The sequence below is a fragment of the Taudactylus pleione genome, unplaced genomic scaffold, assembly GCF_031769625.1.
Source record: "Taudactylus pleione unplaced genomic scaffold, aTauple2 ptg001165l, whole genome shotgun sequence".
Taxonomy (NCBI): Eukaryota; Metazoa; Chordata; class Amphibia; order Anura; family Myobatrachidae; genus Taudactylus; species Taudactylus pleione.
The window spans coordinates 176,177-199,108 of NW_028285566.1; the positions used below are offsets into that span (position 1 = coordinate 176,177).

The 22,932-nt window shown below is 45.6% G+C and overlaps 1 protein-coding gene across 3 annotated transcripts in view; it reads right to left on the reverse strand.

Annotated features, from left to right (window-relative positions):
* Positions 1-22,932, reverse strand: part of NIPBL (NIPBL cohesin loading factor) — a 186,451-nt gene that overhangs the window by 42,980 nt on the left and 120,539 nt on the right. For all 3 annotated transcript variants that reach the window (XM_088462229.1, XM_088462228.1, XM_088462230.1), the window contains exons 30-36: positions 16,770-16,904; positions 8,439-8,537; positions 8,301-8,354; positions 8,096-8,204; positions 7,854-7,990; positions 6,813-6,953; positions 6,348-6,441 (exon numbers count right to left, since the gene is read on the reverse strand). In XM_088462229.1, the coding sequence (XP_088318355.1) occupies positions 6,348-6,441; positions 6,813-6,953; positions 7,854-7,990; positions 8,096-8,204; positions 8,301-8,354; positions 8,439-8,537; positions 16,770-16,904 (769 nt within the window). The remainder of the gene's footprint in view (positions 1-6,347; positions 6,442-6,812; positions 6,954-7,853; positions 7,991-8,095; positions 8,205-8,300; positions 8,355-8,438; positions 8,538-16,769; positions 16,905-22,932) is intronic.

The following is a 22,932-nucleotide window of genomic DNA, read 5'->3' on the forward strand; positions in this document are numbered from 1 at the left end:
CCATAAACCTAATCCTGGTCAAACTACACCACCATGCCAAATTTGGTGGAGCCAAGTCCAAAACTCTGCCCGTGCATAAAGGACAAACAGATTGACAGATAAGTTTTTTCCCGCTTATTACATAGATGAAAGGAAAAAAACAGGACTCAGACGGAACTAACCTATATCATGGGTGCCTGTTACTCAAGTAGCATGCAAAAAAAAAAAAATGAAAACTCTGTATGGAATTATAATCAGACGGTTCCCCAAGCATGTTGGTGCTCCCTCTGATCTCGGTCAGAGGGAGCGCCAAACATGTTGTGATTACTTGCTGAGGGAGCATCAAGCATGTTGTGGACTGCTCAGCCTTTATGTCAATGCAAGATCAACCTCTAATCGGTGCTCCAACATTCAATGAAAAGAGTAACAGTATATCACCCCTAAACACCCCAAGCTCCATGTGGGGATGACCGTGCAGGCTCTCTGACTTCTCAATTAACCCATGTGTTTCATTGCTGACCAAAAAAGAAAGAAGAAAAAAAACACAAAAGGAGAGGCCAAGTTCTCTTGGCTTCGATACTCCTTTCCTTAGGAGGAAACAGCCAAAGAATCAGCTTAAAAAAAAGAAGAGAAAAGACAGACATAAGACAGACTCCAAAAACTGAGCTCTGGACAGGAGCAACTTTTCATCTTTGCCAAGTGCTGAATACCATGTGAATGTTGCTTATCGCCAACATTGTGAGACTGTGGCACCCCACAAAAAGGAGTTATGGTAAAACTTGCTTTTCTTAACTCTTTCTTCGAAGTCTGTAGGGTCCACAGGGGAGACAATGGGGTGTAGGTGGGATTTGGAGGACCAAACACCAACAGCAAGGCTTTTCAATACCAGGATGCTCCATCCCTTCCCACTATACCCCGCTCACAGTCTAAGGGCAACTCAGTATTGTTAACAAGCCCAAGGCAGTAGCAGTGCAGGAGAGAAGGACGACTGGTACACTGAAGAATCACACTCTCACACAGAGAAGGAAACAGTTGACCAAGAGAAGAAACTCAGAAGCCAGGTGCGTCAGGGCAGGTGCCCTGTGGACTTCGAAGAAAGAGTAAACAAGGGTATGTTTTACCATAATTCTCCTTTTCATCTTTAAGGTTGATAGGGCTCCACAGGGGAGACAATGGGGATGTCCCAAAGCAGTTAAGGGCGGGGACACTCTGAAGCTGAGAGGAGAACCCTGCGCCCAAAGGAAGCATTCTGAGAGGCAAATGTATCAAAGGCATAAGAAAAGTATGGACAGAAGACCACGTGGCTGCCTTGCATAGCATTTCATGCCGGGCTGCACATGAGGCACCCACAGAGTGAGAAGAATAAGCAGACACTGTAGCCGGCACAGGAAGGCCCTGAGTATAAGTCTGAGATTGTCATGCGAAGCCATCTGGCCAGTCTATTTGTTAGCTGGCCATGCCTTCTTATGGAATCCATGTAAGATGAAGAGGGAGTCTGATTTCCTGATGGCACTAGTGCAGTCCACGTAGATCTACAAAGCATGGACCATGTCCAAAGAAGCCAGACTTGCTGAGAGGTCTGGTGATTGAAAGGTCGGAACCACAATTTCCTCATTAAGGTGGAAACGAGAAACCACCTTGGGAAGGAAGCTCGGACGCGTTCTGAGAACAGCCCTGTCCTGATGAAAGTTTAAAAAGGGGGAGCAACATGAAAGTGCCCCTAAATCCGATACCCTAAGGGCAGATGCTATAGCCAGAAGAAACAGTCATCGCAGTGAGCCACTTGACATTCACTGATTCCAGAGTTTTGAATGGAGGTTCCTGAACCACTGACAAATCCCACGGAGCCACAGAGGGAGGTTGGATATGTAGAACACCTTGTAAGAAGGTGTTAACATCCGGTAGAGGAGCAATTCTGCGCTAGAACCAGATGGATTCAGAGATGCCAGGAGGAGTCCAAGATCAATCCAGGCTGAAGAAAGGCAAGTATTCTAGAAATCCTAAAAACCGAGGGTCATAGTTTCTAGGAGCACACCACTGGAAATATGTATACCATATCCGTTGATAAATTCTGACCGAGGCCGGTTTATGTGCTCCGAGCATGGACTGGACCACAGAGCTAGAAAATCCCTTAGCTCTTAGGAAGAATGTCTCCAGAGCCAAGCCGTTAAAGACAGACAGGCTAGGTCTGGATGTAGACAGGGACCCTGAGACAACAGGTCTGGTCGAAGATGAAGTTAAAGAGCAGAGTCTATTGAGAGACTTTGAAGATCGGAGTACCAATGGCGTCAGGGCCAAGCCGGAGCTACCAACAGGACTGTGCCCCCATCCTGTTTGAACATCCGAAGAACCTGAGGAAGAAGGCATATTGGAGGGAAGAGGTACGCCAAATGGAAGGTCCACCTCACAGATAATGCATCCACGAATGCTGTGTTGGGATCCCTTGTCCTGGCTCCATACACTGGAAGTTTGTGGTTGTGTCTTGAGGCCATGAGGTCCACATCTGGTAGACCCCCATTTGTCCACTAGGAGTTGAAAGACTTCTGGATGTAGAGACCACTCTACTGCATGGACGTTGAGACAGCTGAGGAGATCCGGTTCCCAATTGAGAATTCCTGGGATGAACACTGAAGAGATGGCGTTCGGCCCATGTGAGAATGCGGGACACTTTTGCCATTGCTGTCCGACTTCGAGTGCCTCCTTGTTGATTGAGGTAGGCCACTGGCATTGTTACACTGTACTTTTACTGGCCTGCCCTGAAGAATATCCTAAGCCAGAGTGAGACCTCTGTAGATGGCTCGGAGTTCCAGAATGCTGATTGGTAAGAACTCCTCGGCTGGAGTCCAGCGGCCTTGGAAGGAGTGCTGACCGGTCACTGCTCCCCACCTGCGGAGGCTTGCGTCCGTGGTGAAGAGTGCCCAGTCCATGTTCCAAAAGGGGCATCCCTTGTCTAAGTGGGACATCTGTAGCCACCAGGCTAGGGAGAGGCGAACCTCCAGGGAGAGGTCCATCGTCTGGGATCTGAGAGGATAGGGCAGCCCGTTCCACCTGGAGAGGAGCAGGTGTTGTAGGGGCCTGGAGTTAAACTGAGCGATTTTCACAATGTCAAAGGTGGACTCCGTATCACTCTTTACGTTTATTATTCATATATTTTTTCACACATTTTTTACTTTAGTAACTATTTCAACACTCATTAACTACCTTCACACACCTGATACTTTATAACACTTCACTGTCACCATTTTTTCATGTGATGACCTAGGGGGGGGAGGGGGGGGGGGGGTGTCATTGGTTGGGCCTTTTTTTGGGGTACCCCGCGTCCCAGATGTGAACCCCAGAGTGTTAGGGACCTGCTCAACGAGGTGACCTTGAGGGCAGGCAGGGCAGTATCATTGGCAAACGATATGCTAACTACAACTGATATAATATATAATTATAATGTACATTTAAATTGGAACAGTAAAGATCGCATTGTGCATCTGCAATTTCTTTTCCTGTGCATACTACTTTAAAATCTCAGCATGATAGCACCTTTCATTGCTATTAGGGTGTGCAGTCTAGAGCCACTCCCTAAACTCTAAGTTACAGAGTTCGAATCTGCCTTCCATGAGCGGAGCCAAACAATACGGCGGGTTACTACAGAAGTGGCAGATGCCTTGAAAGCTAAGAGAGCCGTATCCAGAGCTGCTTCACCCAAATAGGAGGCTGCATCTCTAATGTGAGATTTGTAGGACAGCTGCTCACTCGAAGCATCAGAGGGAAAAGTCTCTTCTAGGGCCTCTGCCCAACTCTTAATGGCTTTAAATCACCCAGGCCGTAGCCCTACCAGGACGAGTAATAGCAGCTGTAAGAGTATATAGATTTTAGACAAGCGTCCATCCTTCTGTCCCTAGTCTCCTTTAAGGAGGTTGCAGTATGGCTTGGTAAACACTCTTTATCAGACGTGTCACATGGGAATCCACTTCCCATTTAGTGCAATCAGTAGCGGGAAAAGGGTAAAAGGAATTTAAACGTTTAGGCAGTTGAAATCTTTTACTGGGCATATTACATGCCTCACTCATATGATCAGATAGCTGAGGAAACTCTGGTAAAACTACCTTTTGTCGTTTAAATACTGGCACTTTTGCCTTAGGGGTGGGTTCTGTCTCCTATTTGAAGAATAGACTTTACAGCTCTCACAAGTAAAAGGAGGGAGGGAGGTGAGGGAGGAGCAGCAAGACCGCAGTGGAATGGCGCCCTGAGCTGAGGGAGGGGCTACAGGGAAAGTACCTTCGCCCCTACGCTGACATTATTCACCGGGTCAACTGGCTTTAATTGTGCACTGCGCCACTGCTAGTAATGCCATGGTGGTCTAGTGAAGTCCCGGATAAACCGGTGTCCACATCAGCGCCTCTGGACTGTCTTCTGTGAAAAGACTGCGCAAAGACGCAGGTCCCTGCCAGCGGGGATATGCCTTACCTGTCCCCTTGAGTCCCGGCTGCAGTAGAGGACTGGTGTCAAGGCACTGCGGAGGGGTGATGGAGCAGCAGACGTCCAAAGGACTGTCTCGCGCTGATGCTCAGTAGTAAAATAAATTAAAATAAAAGTAAATTATAGAAATAAGCTTGGGCAGCTTAATAGCAGCCCCACTGTTAAAACGGTGATCCAGCTCCTGCCAGACACCAACAAAACTGATTTGCCCTCAGGCTGTGGGGGCGGGGTATAGGGGAAAGGACTGAAGCATCCTGGAATTGACAAGCTTTGCTATTGGAGTCCGGCCCTCCAAGTCCCACCTACACCCCATTGTCTCCCCTGTGGAGCCCTATGGACCCTGAAGAAGAAATACTCTTAAATAACTAGTGACCTGGCAGTGGAGGTCATGAAAGATTGTTATACCTGACCATCTAACCATTTTTAAATAGGACATGCCAGAATTTCAAACCATTCAAATAGCCGACATTAAACGCATTGCCCAAACATGCATGTAATATACTTGAAAATAAAACAAATCCCCAAAGTTAAAACCATCACATGTGCAACATCCTAAACAAAAATTATTAGACATAAGAGAAAGCACATGCAAATTCTGTCAAATTTATCAAAGCTATTAACCGCAATCCCATAGAGATGCATTTCTCCAAAATAAACATAATAACCCTACCTCCCCTTAAACACAAATTGTGCTTACCAGATCACTGTTAATGGTAAACTCAGATCTGAAAGTCAGACCTTCCCACACATAGTTAAGATTAATAGAAATCCATTTACACCCTCTACTAATTTATCGCTAAACTGTGTGAATGGGGCAACCCCTCTTCTCTAGATATATTTAGAAAAACAAAACCTTCTCCAATTTGTCCTGTGTACAGCTGGTGTGACACCTGTGTTTTAGAAACAGCGTACAACTGCACACACTCATAACAAATGTATCCGCTAGGGAAAATGCTGCATTGATACTTTAACAGCATGCTTGTGATAACCTAGACTCTCTGTGATGGTGGATTGGCTTTATTACATTACATTCTACAGTGATTATTATTTTGACAAATTTACGATGAGTTAGGATTCATTAATTCACCAATGACGAATCTCTAGAATTCGTCTGAACCCATTAGCCCATTGCTACCAACAGTGCATATATATTCTTACATTTTTTTTGCAACCATTTTAATGGGGTTGGGTATGTAATCCCGTTTGCTGCATAGCCGCCGGGTGAAATGCAGACGCCGGAAAACCGAAGAGTCAGAATCCCGACATCTAAGGTAAGTACCCTATCCCTACCACTGGTGCTAGTGTAAGGAAAGAGGACCTGGAATAGTAGCTTAGTGCCTTGTGTGGCAGGGTGGGCTGGGCTAGTACAGTAATTTAGCTGTAAGAGCAATGCAGCAGAATGAAGACTTATAGCCTGTGAACAGCAGTAGTGAAGACATCACACGGGGACCTGTGACTGTGGGAGATAAACTAGCCTCAGGTCCCATCACAATGTTTGCACCCTGAGAGGCTTCTATATTTGCTTATGCTGTAATAAACCATTGGACTTGCAATAGCAGCACCACTTTTCTTACATTATGTACTTCCCGTACACAGCGGTGTGTTGCCTTCACTATTGCTCATTCTGTAACGGAACACTTTTACAAATGTGTTAAGTGGTGCAAGTTTAACGCAAGGAGACAAGTAAATTGGACAGGTGCAAGTTGTGATCTTTGTCATCACACATCAAGCATTTTTGGTGCTAGATAAAAGAATTCACATATTAAACATCAAATATAGAGAATGTTTGTGCCTAATGTAACATGCAGTTAACGATCATTAGCTTTAATGAGTGAAAGAAACTGCCCTATCCCAAAGCCACATGTGGGAAAAACCTGAACATGAAATAATAATCTTACCATAATATCTATTAAAACAGGCCCAGACAAACTTATAATTTTGTGTAACTTTATTTACAACGGCCCCTAGACAGCTCACGCAATGTTGTACTACCTGAAAGGAAGAAAGACAAAATGAGAATAGGAATAATACGAACTCTGACACAAGATATGATACATACTCTGAAAATCTGAGTCTAAAAAGAGAATAAACAGCAGCTAGGTCTGCCAATGCTTATACTAAAGTAACACAATTGCAGAATTGCCACAATCGATTGAAAAAGGGAAATATTTTTTATACACAATCGATTGCAAATTGCACGATTGCTGCAATCAATCTCTGATGTATGGGGGCCTTTAGGAACCAGCACAAAGGTTATTACTCAATACATAAATATACTCAGTACACACTCAAACTGTGCAGCTGCTAGAACATAAACGTCCAATGAAATGCCAGAAGACACAAGCAGGAGTGCGGTGACTTACCGTCATGCCATATTTGATGATGAGCTTCATGAGATCCTCCTCTATAGTGGCAAGGAAGGTCTCACTAGGGTGCTCCATTAATGGCACAACCAACTCCAGGATCTTGGCAACATTGCATATTACCATGAAATCATTCTGAGTCTGATAAAAAATAAATTATATCAAAACATGTGTTAATTGATTGTGAAACCCAAACAAGTAATATAGCGCAAGCACAGTTAGATAGGACATGGCGCTCAGAGAAGGGCTGTTTGGTGCAACTGCAGCAACAGTGTATGAGGGCGCATCTGTATGGGGAGTATATTTTTTTTCACCCATAACAGATCGGGCTATCGCTGACATCATAGCTTTAATTTTGCAGCGGTCATTCCTATGTGCTATAACAAGATGGCGTATAGGAATGAAAACCCATACCCACTAAATGTAATGTGGCGTTGCTCTGACTTGTACTTCTGATACAGTTGGTTTAGAACAGATCTGTCCAGGCAGTAAATTGAATTGACGCTGTGACACCAGTGTTTCCAGTAGCCAACTGGCCTGAAAGCTGGAGTGGGGCGGTGATAAGTTTCACTCTGCAACATGGTAGCTTGTTCATCATCATTCATTTGTAAGGTGCCACCGATAATACAAACTATAACCGCACAGAAAAAGAGAACAAGTATAGACAACGCTGGCAAACAGGGTGCCGAGATGAGACAAAGGGTAGAGGAAGGTTTTGCTCACAAGAGCTTTCCATCTAGAGGGCTTGGAGAAGTAGCCGAGCAGAGCGACAAGGCAGCACTGCATGTGGCCAGCTTTTGGTTATTGGACTGCTAATAACCCCCCAGCCATAACACAATCTTATTATATAAAGCTGAAGTACATTCATACTGTGCATTCTGGTACATTTGTATCAGTACCCACTGCACTCTGGGTATAACTGTAAAATCTCCCTACGTGTCTCCTCTACTAGAGGCAAAGGGAGAGAGAAAAGGAAGTGAACGTAGAGGCAGCCAAACCAGTCACTTCCATACAGCGAGATGTGACGCACAGGATACTCACGCTACACTTCGTAGTGAGGTACGGCTGCATGGTCATGGCGTGTTTTACCATCAGCTGAGGCCTGATCTTGCTGAATAAGAACAGAGTGGTGATGCAAGACACCAAGCGACCAGAGTTCACGCCTTTGTTGTCCGAATCTGCAAAACAAATTGAATTTTCAATGGATTAAGGAGGGTTTGAGCGGCTAATCCAAGTTAAGCACTGAAGGTGGAATAACTGGTACACAAAGCAAGTCAACACACCAGCCATAGACTCCTCATACTTGAGAATGTGTTCTACCAGGTTGTCAACCAGCTGAGTACAGGCTTTCTTCACAGGCTTGTATGAGGCATCTTCTTCAGCTTTTAAAAGCTGGGGGATGAAAACAAAATGACACAAGTGTTTGGTTTTAAAACCTAATGGAGGTTTAGAGTAATTATGTCCTGATCAGCTCTCTTATATACTCACATTTGATAGAAGTTGTTCAAACCAGTCATAGCCCGTGTCCTTGCAAGCTGCAACCTAAAGACAGCACCGCACATGTCAGTATAGTGCACCATATATACACGCATTTATCTGCTGATCTACAGTTCATAAGTTGCTCACCACATCTGTTATGTTCAGGATTTTTCTGGTCATCGCAGCTTTGTCATTTTGGGGGGTTGGTGTGAACCACAGTTTCTGGAATGTTTCGTTCACTAGTTTCTAAATGAGAGAATTATATAACATTTTTAAACAAGTATCGAATCATATGACCATACCCATTATTGAGCCCATGACTAGTAATCACAATTTTGCTTTATTGCCTGGTTCACATCAATAAAGTGTTCTACATTTATCTGAGCAGTCGGGGTGCTGCTCGGGTGGCAAGAGCTCAGCAGCTGGGGAGCTGCTCGGGTGGCAAGAGCTCAGCAGCTGGGGTGCTGCTCGGGCGGCAAGAGCTCATTTAATTATTTGCAAACGCAGGTAAATATAAACTCTTGGGGAAATTATGAAGGCTGCGAGTTGCAAGGGAAATGCTCCAAACAACAGTACTCAAGGCCATTACCAACAAAGGAATTGCACTTGAACTGCAGTTGTAAACCGTTTTCAAGACCTCAACGAAGTATATTAGGGACAGTGTAAATTGTGGTAAAACTCAATCTAACACACCCCTCCTGGTGGTAGTATAGATGAAGCAAGTAGAGAAATTGTCTGTAAAGTGACTTGAATACTGTGTGTTATACTTATTGGTTATGTCTTTTCTAGAAGGTTGATGGTCGTTCCATTTTTCAAAGTTTTTTTTTTTTGTCACGGAGGTATATTTTACAGAGTTTAGAAATACAAGACAGAAAAACAAAAGCAACATAACATACACTAAAGCTGAATACACAATATACAATCTATCGTCCAATATATCGATCAGACACGGATCGGAAACAATATCTCGTACACATGGTATATTGTGTACACCAGATCAGTCATTCCTGGCTGACGTTCATAGCATCACCCCATCTGCAGTGCCGCACATCAGATGGGACGATGCAATGAACGATGTGGTGCACATCATGCAGTGTGTACACACAACCGCACTTAGGGGGGGGGGACTTCAATTACCCGCGATAATTTAACGGGTGTTAAGTTATCGAACACTTCGTGACTTTTTGTGCAATATTTTTGTATCTCTTGGCTTTGCGCACTCCCATTTTTCGCACAATCCTATTGCAAAAGTGGCCATGCGGCTTTTGCGCGGTAACTTTCGTGTATTTTGATGCGATGAGTATAGATAAAAAAATGGGAAAATGTGCCTGTACCCCGAAAAACGCAAACTGATATAGGATAACATTAAAAAAAAAGTGTATTAGTGTCCCTAATAAAAGTTTTTTTTTTTTATTTTTAATTTTTTTAAAACAAGGGTCAAATGGCTGTTGTAAGCATATTTTAACACACTCAAATAATGATGGAAAGCAAGTGTTTTTTGGCCAAATAAATGTACTACTTATATTGAGGGTGCATAAAAATGCCTTAAGTATATATTTGTGTCTTTTAAAGGCACTTAAAAAAAAAAAACTTCAAAAATGTGCCTGTAACACCCACCTGCAATAAAAGAAAACCTTTCCTATCCATACAGCCCCTCAAAAAACCTGTACTACTACTACTACTTTAAACTAGGGATGTGCAGGCTCGGTTCTACTCGGTTCCGTTGGTTTTTTTTTTTACCGAATCTTATTGGTAATCAGCTGTCATGAGTTTTGGATAGCCAATAAGATTCGGTAAAAAAACCGAACGGAACAGAGTAGAACCGAGCCTGCACATCCCTACTTTAAACCCATTTTCCAGCACATTTTATTTTTTTACCCCAAAAACTTTGCCATTATTAGTCAAATTCAGCTAATTTAAAACATGTTTTTGCCTAATTAGTCACTAAGAGGGGTGCGCTAATGGTTCTGAACAAAGTCCCGACATTTTTAGTGAAAAATAGCGGTTTTGCACAACTTATCACCTGCTCAGAAGGTGGCGATAACTTACAGAAATTACACCCGCGAAAACAGGATTTTATCGGTAAGTACAAAATCCTGTTTTCTCCTACATCCACTAGGGGACACTAGAGGCTTCAAGACAGTGGGGACACCACAGAGCTCCCATCACGGGCAGGAGAGCGCTGAGAATCCTGCAAAACAGACGGGCCATACTGTGCTGCAGAGGCCGCAAACGTGTCATATCTATAAAAACGGATAAAGGTATGCCGGCCAGACCAGGTGGCCACCCAGCACGCTAGCCAACCAGGACGAGCAGCATCATACAAAACAAAAAGAGCGTCTGTTTTACGTATGGCTGCAGTCCTCTGCACATAGATCCGAAGAGCACTAACAACATCCAAGGATCTTGAAGATGGTGAATCATGTGGAAGAACTGGTACCACAATATGTTGGTTGATGTGGAAAGCCGAAACCATCTTTGGAAGGAGTTTCATTCTTGTGCGGAGTTCCGCTCTATCCGCATGAAATACCTGAGGCCAGCGTGAGAAGAAGTGTTACAATTCACAAATGATATTTTAACTCCACAGACTACAAAAGTTCAAACAGAGAAAACTGTAAGAAGGAAAGGACGAGATCCAAATTCCATGGAGCCGCAGGAGGAACAAAGGGTTGTTGTAACCGTATAACACCTTGCAGAACAGTCTGCACCTGTATCAAGGCCAGCTTCTTCTGGAATAAAACAGAGCGGAGATGTGAACGTTCAAGAGAACCCAGACACAGTCTGGCCGAGAAACCTGCTTGGAGAAAAAGCAGATATCTGGCTAGTTTGAATTCTGTAGGAGGTGACCCATGCCGTTAACAACATTAAACATAAGCCTTCTAAATATGGTAGTAATGTTTCAAAGTAACCTCCTTCGAAGCATAGTAGGGATTACTCTGGATGGGATCCCGCTAAGTCTTAAAATGGCCCTTTCAACAGCCACGCCGTCAAACGTAGCCGCTTTAAGTCTGGATAGCTTAAAGGATCCTGTAGTATGAGATCTTCTCTCAGAGGTAGGAACCACGGATCGTCAATCAGCAGAAGTTGAAGGTTGTAATACCAAGCTCTGCGAGTCAAATCCAGAGCCACTAATAGAACCTTGGCCCACTCCCTTTTGATGCGTTGTAGAATCCGAGGGAGAAGAAGAAACTGTGGGAACAGATAGACAAATTGGAACTGCCATGGTGTTGACAGTGCGTCCACTGCCTCCAGGTCTCTCGTCCGAGAGCAGTAGAGGCAGTTGATGATTTGTCTGGATGCCGTGAGTTCGAACTGCGGAAGACCCCACCGTTAGACAAGCTGTTGAAAAACCTGAGGCTGTAGCTTCCATTCCCCTGGATGCATGTCCTGCCGGCTGAGGTAGTCTGCCTCCCAATTTTTGACGCCCAGAATTGCTGAAATTGCCACCGCAAATTTTTCCACCCAGATTAGAATTTGGCTTACTTCTTTCATAGCCGCCCGACTTTTGGTGCTGCCTTGTCTGTTTATGTATGCCACTGTCGTGGCGTTGCCCGACTGGACCCTAACTGCTCGGCCCAGCAACAGGTGATGTGCTGTCTGAAGAGCATAGAACACTGCCCTTAATTCCAAAATGTTTATCAGCAGACTCGCATCCTGTAATGTCCAGCAGCCTTGGATGTGGTGTTCCCAAATCACTGCCCCCCAACCTCTCAGACATGCATCTGTGGTGAGGAGAGTCCAATCCCACACTCCGAATCTCTTTCCCTCCATTAGGTGTGTCGAGTTCAACCACCAGAGAAGGGATATTCGAGTTCTGGGACTTAACCTTACACGTTGGTGAAGGAAAAAATGGCATCCTGTCCAATGTAAGAGCAGGTCTATCTGAAATGTCCTGAGTGAAAACGTTCGTAAGGAATGGCCTCGAATGCCGCAAACATCTTCCCCAGAAGACAAATGCAGACATGCACCGATACCCGACAATGTCGAAGGACCGTCCTCACCATCTCCTGAATGGATGTTACCTTTTCCTGAGGGAGGAACACCCGCTGACATAATGTGTCCATGATCATTCCCAGAAACTGTAGCCTCTGCGTCGGTTGCAGATGAGACTTGGGAAAATTCAGGATCCACCGGTGACGAATGAGCAGACTGCGATGTTCTGCAGTAATTGGTCGCTGGAATGAGCCTTCAGGAGGAGATTGTCCAGGTAAGGGATAATTGTGATCCCATGTTTCTGAAGGAGACTCATCTCAGCCATAACTTTCGTGAATACCCGGGGGGCTTAGGATAAGGTGAAAGGTAAGGCCTGAAACTGGAAATGCGAGTTCCAAACTGCGAAACTCAGACAACGCCTGGTGAGGCGGCCAGATAGGTATGTGAAGGTAGGCGTCCTTGATATCTAGATACCATGAATTAGCCTTCCTCCAGGCCTGCAATCACTGACTGAAGGGACTCCATCTTGAACTTGAAAATCCTCAGGTAGGGATTGAGATCCTTCAAGTCCAGAATAGGTCTGACCGAGCCATCTTGCTTCTGAACCACGAAAAGACTGGAGTAGAAACCCTTTCCGGTCTGATTCCTGGGAACGTGGACCATCACTCTTGCGGATAGAAGCTTGTCTAGTGCTTCTTGTAATACGACACTCCTGTCGCTTGGAAACTGGTAAAACTGTGGTAAAAACCGAGGTGAAGGTTGAAACTGAAAATCGAGCTTGTGCACCACAGTGATGAGATCCTGGACCAAAGCGTCCGTACAGGCTTTCCATCCATACTTCTCTGAAGTCTCGAAGACATGCACCCACTCTGGCTTCCCCCAGGTGAGAGTGAAGCCCGTCATGCACTAGGCTTGGTAGTGGACTTAACCTGCTGTTGAGTAGATTCTTAGGCTCTGCCACGTCCTCTGGAACCACGGGAAGTTGATGGCCACTGGAATTTCCCGAAGCACGAAAGGACCGAAATGAGGGTCCCGAGTAAAATCTTCTATGGGGTGGAGCCGGGGATGGAAGATAAATGGATTTCTCAGGCTACTGGAGGTAAATCCACTTATCTAATTCCGCTCCCAATAATACACTGCCCGTAAATGGAAGTGCTTCCACAGCTTTCTTTGATTCTGCATCCACCTGCCATTGTTTAAACCACAGCACCATGCTTACAGAAATCGCCAGAGCTGAAGTTCTGGAGGCGATATTGCAAACGTCTTTGGCCGCCTCTCCAAGGTAAGCCGCAGCTTCACCTATATGCTCTGCTAACGGAATAACCTCCTCCACCGGCAGCTGATCTCTCATCCTTTCAGCCAATCGTTTTGCCCAAAGCTCAATTGCTTTGTTAGTCCAGCAGCTTATAATCGCAGGACGCAGAGTAACACCTGCCGCTGTATAAATGGACTTGAGAATATTCTCCAATCTTTTGTCCGATGTCTCCTTCAAAGGCGTGGCCCCAGGAGCCGGTAGCAGAGGCGTTTCACAAGATTTTCTGTTATCTGCAGGAAAAGGATAAAAGGATGATAACCGCCGGGACATCTGAAATTTTTTATACAGAGGTTTCCAAGCTGAAATCATAAGAGAATCCAGTTCATCTGAAATTGGAAAAGTAGCAGCCTGTTTCTTTCTTTAAAAAGAAAGACTGCCGTGCAGGACCCTTGTCCTCTTCCTTTATCTGCAATACCTGGCGGATTGCAGAAATTAATGCCTCTATCCCTTCAGACACAAGCTCAGGCTCCTCCTGGAGCTCTTCTAAAACTGGCATATCCGGCTCCTCCTTCGACTGGAGGACTGAGGGTAACAGTCTCTTTTTTGAGACCTGTGGTGTTGCCGTGGCATGGGAAGGAGCCATGGCTTCAGTGATCCCCATCCATAGAAATAGCTAAGGACCATGCCCATGCTGGTTCTTCTAGAGCAGCTGACCTGGAAGACTCTCTTTCCGAGAATCTTCCAGCTCAGCAGAGAGATGGGCCATAACAGATGCAAACTGCGCCGTCCAAGACGGCGTACCCAACATCCCTGAAGCTTGTTGTTCAGGATCACAATTGTCACACAATTGGGAGTTAGATGACTGCCCCTGTGTAAACTTTTCAGCACATTTTGTGCAGGTAAATGAATTTTGAGACGCCTTAGGGCCCCTTCCAGCCATGACACATACCGACCCCACACAAACAATAGAAAAGTGTAGTGGTGAAAGGTAGAAACTGAGATGCAGGAGAGAGCCACACTTGCCCTAATAGCGCTCCTAGCTGTGCCAGAAAACGCTAGGTATAGAAGGAAGTAATCACTGTAATAAAGTAGTAATTACCTGTTCTAAATGCTCTTCTGACCAGCCTAAGCCCCACTATGTACTTACAGTCCAGGTTAGGCTAACAGTTTCAGGAAGCAGCGTTTTGTCTTATGCAGCCGACAGTGTCCGTCCGTGTAATGGCCGCCAGCAAACTTCAAGAATAGCGCTGAGGCTGCTGGGAGGAAGAAGCAGGACTCCGGAGCTAGGCTCCGCCCCCCGCTATGGCGTTTAATTTGGACTATAAGCGCGCTATGTGCTGCTTGGCTGTCCCGCTAATCGAAGCAGCCTGCTGCTGAATATACCGCCTTTTTAGTGTTAACCTGATTACCCCGCTAGACGGGGGGGGAGCCAGGGAATACTCACTCCGCTGCTGGAATGACTAATGGAGGACCGCTATGCGACATGCGGAACCTCCTATATGAGACAGTGGTCTCTAGTCATGGATCCCAGGCGAACTGCGTGCCGTTGCGAGCAGGTTCCCCCGGCAGCTCCATCGATGCAGACAGGCAGTGCAGCTGCTGCCTGTCTGTTCCAGCGGTGTACCTGACAAAGGAGCCAAATAGCACCTTAGATTCATCATATAGATATTCTTTGCTTCAGCGCAGCAGCACTCTATTTAAATACCCTGAGGAGAATGTAAAAACACAACCAGCTCCCCTCGGGCACAAAGGCTGGGCTTGTAGTGGGGAATAGAGTCACACTTCAAAAAGAATTAAAAGTGCCAGCTTCCACTTAGCACACGTGTATACCCCACTGTCTTGAAGCCTTTAGTGTCCTCTGGTGGATGAAGGGGAAAAGCAGAGACTAATAAGGATTGTGCGATAAGCATTTTGTGCGAAAAGTTCGCACCAGTGAAAACTTTTCGCAAAAATGCAGTTTATCGCGGCTAATTGAATTCTCTCCATAGTGTACAGGAGAAACGATTAATAGTATACAATCCCCCGACACGATATATCGTAAGGTCGTTTGGAGGATTGCATGGTGTGTACACTCTATATTGTGTGTTCTGGGATTTTGTGAAATTGGGACGACCGTTGCATTGTTATATCGAACAGTGTGTACCCAGCTTAAGAATCTACTAAGAAATTAAACCTCAACACAATAAGTGTAATGTAAAGTTACACACAACACCAAAGATATTGGACATACAACAAAGGAGGCGCCTTGCAAAATATTCAAGAGACAAAAGAGATACATAATAAAAATGTGCAGCGCTAACACTGTGAAAGAAACGTGTGACGGCAGCTCCACCCTGTGAACTAGTGCCAAAACAATCTCCGGTTGCCTCCACCTCTCCCGTCATACCCAGAAGTGTACCAGGGGGACCATAATTTACGATATTCGTGAGAGCAAAACAAATATTTTCCATGGTTCATAGTGTCATTAACCAATGTCAGTTTCTGGCTACAATGACCTTGGCTAAAATCAACTTAAAATGTCTTTATGAGTTATCACATTAAAAGATTCTTCCTAAGAATAAACTAAGTGGCAACTGAAAGGGTCAGGGCGAGGAAGGAAGGTCCATCGGTGGGAGTTAATCATCGATGGTACCATAGGAGGTTGACATCAACGGTATGAAACCATTTACAGGGGGAACCACTGATTGTTTCACCCATGATGGTGATCCCTGCTCTATTACTAACTGGGCCAATCGGAGGTGGAGTCGGGGCTGAGCTAGGCCTCGTGTCCTGGTGCCAAATAAAAAAGGAAAAAAAAAACCATAGGGGAGCTTTGTAAAATGGATGGCGAAGAACCATTGGATCTCCGCCACCATAGCAAAATCATCTACAATACAAGGTTAACCAAAGGCCATCCCTAAGGTAGTGTTGTAGATACAGCCCCAAACGTCAGTCAAAAAGTACAGCAGTCTTTAGTAGCTTGTTTGCTTTATTTCAATATTGAAACTCACTCACATAATCTATAAATGGTTACTGTAAAGACTAGCGAGCATTAAGTTCTTTGTAACTGGCAAATATATAGTTGTTCAACCCTCAAACTTGCGTTTCCCAGTGAGGTCGCAATACTAAGCATTTGTCATGAAGTGTTGGAAATGGTCATGAGCAACCAACAATGGAATTTAATATAAGGGAGTAAAAGTTGCAATCTTGCATGTTTCTGAACATCTAGCAAATTTGGAGCTACAGTTTACAGCAATGTATACACATTAATAAAATATAAAATGGGTCATCCCAGATCATGGCCGTCCTACCTTAATGCCCTCTTCATCGTTGACCCTGCGGATCATCTTGACACACATCTCTGTGATTTTTGGAAATGTTGGTTGCTCCAAGCAGATATCTCGCAAGATCTTTATTACCCTCTTCCTTACACTGATACCAGTGTCCTGTATAAAGAAAAAGGCAAATGCATATCAATGCCAATTCTGGTCTGACCTTAAGAAAATCATTAAAATACATAAAACAATCCAAAATAAATATTGAAACCAATGAAGGCAAAAGCACAATATGTTTGTACAGTACTTACATTAAATACTTTATAAGACTATGGACCTTGGGAATAGAGAGGCTCAGCCAGGAGTAAAGCACTCCTAATAAAAATGTGTACTGCATGACTGAACCTCATCAACCTCTTATATCCCAACTCCATAGGGAACTTTAGAGGAGAACTAGAAAAAAAAAAGGTGGGTACGAAATGTGTGCAAATGAATTCAGATTAAACGTCAGCACAAAATTCCCATTTTCTTCTTTCATCCTTCGAGGGACAATGGACTCTGGGGACATCTCAAAACTGCCACTATGGGTGGCTTACCCTCGTAGCACATTCCATCCAAAACTAGCCTCCTGACAAAATGTAAAACTTGTAAAAACTATTAAACATAAGCACCAAGGACCAAATGGATTCCCTAAACAGCGGTGTGATAGTGGCTCCGTGACGTGAGGCCCAGGAGACTTTCACCGATGTAGTAGAAATGGTGCCTTCAAGTTGACAGGAAAAGGTTCCTAACCCTTACGGTAAGCTCATCAAATCACTGAACTAATCATTCTACCAATCACCTGCTTCGATGAAGACCAACCACACGTGTGGGCAACCTCAAAAACACCATCAAGATACTGTAGGTCTTTAATTTCCCAACATCCATCAAGCAATATGACTTCTTCTGAAAGTTGACCATTCTGGGTACACACGATATGTCTGAACGACGTTGTTCACAGATATTGAGTCGGCTGTGCTGCACAGCCGATGCCCAATATATCTGCACATATATTGGGACATCTTCCTTTGTGTACAGGCGGTCAGACGACCCCCCCACCCTCCTCACCCCGTACACTTGCAGCACAGTCTGCAGGGAGGGGGGCGAGAAGACAGATGATGGTTGCTCAGTGTGTATGAACAACCATCATCTGCAAATCACTCATCCTGCAGATATATCTGTTAGGTGTGTACCAAGCTTCAGAGTTCTATTAACATAAATCTTCATAACACTAACATGCAACAAGTGAAGAGCTCCCTCTTCCTCTGAAGACTGAATTTTTAATTTTTACTTTTTTGTGCAAACATCCATTTCCTATGAAAAGTGAGATATGAAAATCTGCAAGATAAAACCCCCAAGTTCCAAAACCCTTCGTGTTGTGGATAAACACCAACAAATAAAAGTTTGAAAGCAAATTCTTGTAAAGCCAAGATTAAAGCACAAATACCTAGGGGCTATGTTGGACAATTGTACGGAAAAAAGTATGCACTCTCAGTAAAAGTGATGCAGCGATCGCAACAACTAAAGACATACATCTAAAAGCATTCTGTAAATCCTCATGCAAAAACAGAAGCAAAATACTAACTGTAAAGAAGTGGTTGGAAACATCTTCACGGACGGAACCAAATTAATTTGTCACCAAGACCATATGAATGGTCCAAACACTTATAAAACCCCTTTGCCATAAAAACCATGGCTTCAACAGTAACACCAGTTACAGCCAATCTCAGTAATTAGTGATGATAAAAAGGCATGTCCTAACCGTTTCTGTCTAAGAGGAAGATGCCATGATGTACCGATTGACAGCTAAAAAGCACTTGGTGCCCTTCTATTTTTACTTGCTTAAGAATGCGCAGAAGCAGATGAAACCAAAAACAGCAATTTCAGGATCACTCCAACTTGTCGTTCGACCAAGATACCATCATGACAACATCTAGCTGACTCCACCTCTCCACAATCTGCTGAAAACGTCTCCGGGATGCAAGGCATATGCCTGCGGAGAAAATCTGCCTCCAAGTCTTCCCCTCAAATTTAGTTCAAATAAACACATGATCTTGTTCGCTTCTTCATTTAATGGAACTCTTGATGCCTCCCTGATTTCTGATGTATTACCACATTGTCTTACGGATCAGGTGTAAAACAGCATGGAATAGAACAGTAAACAAACTAATCTTCAGCTGGTGTCAGCAACAATACAGTCCCTGGTCAATATCTATGGTGGTATTGAGCAGTTCCTTTAAGTAGTATGAAGTAAGGGTGGCACGGTGGAGTGCTGCGTCACCTTACCAGCCAGCTCCAGGGACCAAAGATGTGTAGATGCAGCTGAACTGCTGAGACAGTTACATGACGAAAATAAAAACAAATGTTATAAAGTAAAATAAACAATAGGCAGCCAGTGTAGAAAACACCCATCCTATCAAACAAGGTGGCAGAGAGCAGGATGAATTACATAACTTCTTTACAAACTTACAGCCTCTATACCCCAAGGTTCCCATGCCCCCAAATTAGATGAACAAAGAAATTCAATGCACTTAGTAGCAGAGTGGTCACATATTTATGCCTTAAAATTCATCTAGGTCATACGGAAAAAGGAGATTTATGGTAAAACGTACCCTTGTTAACTCTCTTTCTTCAAAGTCCATAGGGTAAACAGGGAGACAATGGGTGTAGGTGGGACTTGGAGGACCAGACACAAACAGCAAAGCTTTTTCAATCCTAGGATGCTCTGGTCCTCCCCCTATACCCCCACCCACAGCCTGAGGGCAACTCAGTTTTGTTAACAAGCCCAAGGCAGTAGCAGTATAGGAAAGAAGGAAGACTGATACACTGAAGAATCACACTCACACATAGAAGAAAACATGTGACCAAGCGAAGAAACCCATAGAAGCTAGGAGCGTCAGGACGAGTGCCCGGTGTACCCTATGGACTTCGAAGAAAGATTATCAAAGCTAAGTGTTACCATAACTCTGCTTTTCTTCTTCAGAGTCCATAGGGCTCCACAGGAAGACAATGAGGATGTCCCAAAGCAGTTGTTCAAAGGCGGGGACGCTCCTGAGCTGAGAGGAGCGTTTATGGAGAGAACTTGAAGATCGGAGTACCAATGGCGTCAAGGCAAAGCCGGAGCTCCCAACAGGACTGTGCCCCCTTCCAGTTTGAACTTCTGAAGAACCAGAGGAAGAAGGGAGACTGGAGGGAAGAGGTACGCCAAATGGAAGGTCCACCTCACAGATAATGCGTCCACGTAGGCTGCGTTGGGGTCCCCTTGTCCTGGCTCCATACACTGGAAGTTTGTGGTTGTGTCATGAGGCCCACATCTGGTAGACCCCATTTGTCCATCAGGAGCTGAAAGACTTCTGGATATAGAGACCATTCCCCTGCACATCGTGATGGCTGAGGAAATCCGCTTCCCGATTGAGAATACCTGGGATGAACACTGCAGAGATGGCTGGGAAATAGTGTGCGGCCCATGTGAGAATGTGGGACACTTCTGCCATTGCTACCCGACTTAGAGTGCCTCCTTGATGATTGAGGTAGGCAACTGCCGTGGCGTTGTCGGACTGTAGTTGTACTGGCCAGCCCTGAAGGATTATCCTGAGACAGGGTGAGAGCTCTGTAGATGGCTCAGAGTTCCAGGACATTGATAGGCAAGATCGCCTTGGCTGGAGTCCAGCGTCCTTGGAAGGAGTACTGGCCGGCCACTGCGTCACACCTGCGGAGGCTTGCGTCCGTGGTTAGGATTGCCCAATCCGAGATCCAAAAGGGGCGCCCCTTGTTTAAGTGGGACATCTGTAGCCACCAGGCTAGGGACAGGCGTAACTCCGGGGAGAGGCTCATCGTCTGGGATCTGAGCAGATGGGGCAGCCCGTTCCACCTGGAGAGGATTAGGTGTTGTAGAAGCCTGGAGTGAAACTGAGCCAACGCCACCATGTCGAAGATGGACACCATTGAACCCAGGGTCTGCATTACAGAGTGAATTGACACTCGGCGACTGTGTAGTAGTCTGCGCATCCGGTGCTGTAATACAAAGATTTTGTCTGCTGTTAGGAAGATTCTCTGAACCTGAGAGTCCAGAAGGGCTCCCAGATGTACCATTCTTTGAGAAGGGGTCAAGGAAGACTCTTTCCAGTTGATCTGTATCATCGGCCTCCCAGATGATAAATCAGAATCTGATAACTGAGTGGACTGGGAAGATAACACAGCACGCTTAGGTTACTAGGTAAGGGTCTCTCCTTTTGCAGCATTTGTTGAAAAGCTGTAGAGGTATTAACCAGACTCCGCACTGAGGTAGAAAGTACGTCTACCCATTGGGGAGTCAAAGAATTCGCAGGGAGTACCTGTTGTGACAATCCCATAGGGGGAGCTACCGCAGGGAGAGTTATATGGTCCGCAATTATTCCCAGCACCTGTGAAAAAGTAGCCTAGGGTGGGTCCTGAGGAGAGGACACCGGGGCTGATGGGCCCGGGGCAGTATAACAAGATGAATAAAGACCATCCTGAATGAGGTCCTCTGGAGCTAAGCTAGCTAAGCAGGACTTACAAGACACCAGAGTGGGAGCAGTCGGCTTCTTGCTATTCTTGCCTCTGCCAGACATAGCTGCAAGAATAATGTAACACACAATCTGGCACAGTGCCGTGAGCAACCCAGATGTATGTGCCATATGGCACAGTGTAGTGCGCAACAGCGATATATAGTATGTGATAGCCCTCACAAATATAGGGAGATGTGAAGTACAATGAACCCCCTATACCTTAGTATGCCAGGGTTATAGTGGAATAAAGGGAAGGGTATAAGCTGACCGTTATAGAAAAAAAGAAAAAAGACAGCAGTGCCAGCACAAGTCACATACAATGCAAAATATACAGTATAACTGCAGTGGGCACTAAAATCAACTACACAGACCGCAGTGGCTGGTAGGATATAGCGCTGTATACACCTGGCCCTTGGGAGAGGTATACAGGAAGAGTGAACCCTCCAGAGACCTGAATGCAGAAAATGACTGCCATAAGTCTCAAAGGGAGTGGAGGGTGAGGGAGGAGCAGCAAGAGCGCAATGGAATGGCGCACTGAGCTGGGGGAGGGGCCGCAGGGAGAGCGCTTTCTCCCCTATGCTGACATTAACCATCGGTCCCCTGACCTTAAATTGTGCCCTGCGCCAGTGCTTGTAATGCCCTGGTGGTCTAGTGGAGTCCAAGATGAACCAGTGTCCACATCAGCGCCTCCGGTCTGTCTCCTGAGACTGGAGGCAAGAATGCGCACATAGACGCGGGTCCCCGCCTTACTTGTCCCCTGCTAGCAAGGTCCCCCTCAGAGCCCCGCCGGGAGTACCTAGCCGAGGGCTGGTATCACCGCGCCACAGAGGGGTGATGGAGCAGCAGTGTCTCGTGCTGCTTCTCTGTAGTAAAATAAATGAAAATAAAGGTACTGTATATACTCGAGTATAAGCCCAGTTTTTCAGCACAAAAAATGTGCTGAAAAAGTACCCCCTCGGCTTATACTCGAGTCAAGTGTAGCGCTGACCGGACGGAGTTCGGTCAGCGCTACACACTGCCAAACACACAGCCGCCGGAGCCGGCAGCTGCGTGTTTGGTGTAATCAGCAGCCGCTGAGAGTCTGTCAGACTCTCAGCGGCTGCTGCTGCTCCCACTGCGGGAGCCATCTTCCGGCTCCTGCAGTGGGTGATGGGAGACACGTCGTCATGACGACGTCTCTCCCATGCAAAGCGGCCGGAGGAGCGGATAGCGGCGGAACCAGGAGCGGGAGTTTAAGGTAAGTGTTTATTTATTTTTTATTCTATTCACGTCTCTCTCTACTAGGGGGGGGGGGGGGACGGGACTACAGGGGGAACTACCAGGGGGCAAAGACTACAGGGGGCACTACCAGGGGGCATTATCAGGGGGCACTACCAGGGGGCGATTACTACAGGGGGCACTAAAAGGGGGGATTACCACTGGGGGAACTACAATGGGGGGATTAATACAGGGGGCACTACCAGGGGAGGATTACTACAGGGGGCACTACCAGTGGGGGATTACTACAGGGGGCACTAAAAGGGGGGATTACTACTGGGGGTACTACCAGGGGGGGATTACTACTGGAGGCACTGAAAGGGGGGATTACCACTGGGGGCACAACCAGGGGGAATTACCACTGGGGGCACTAC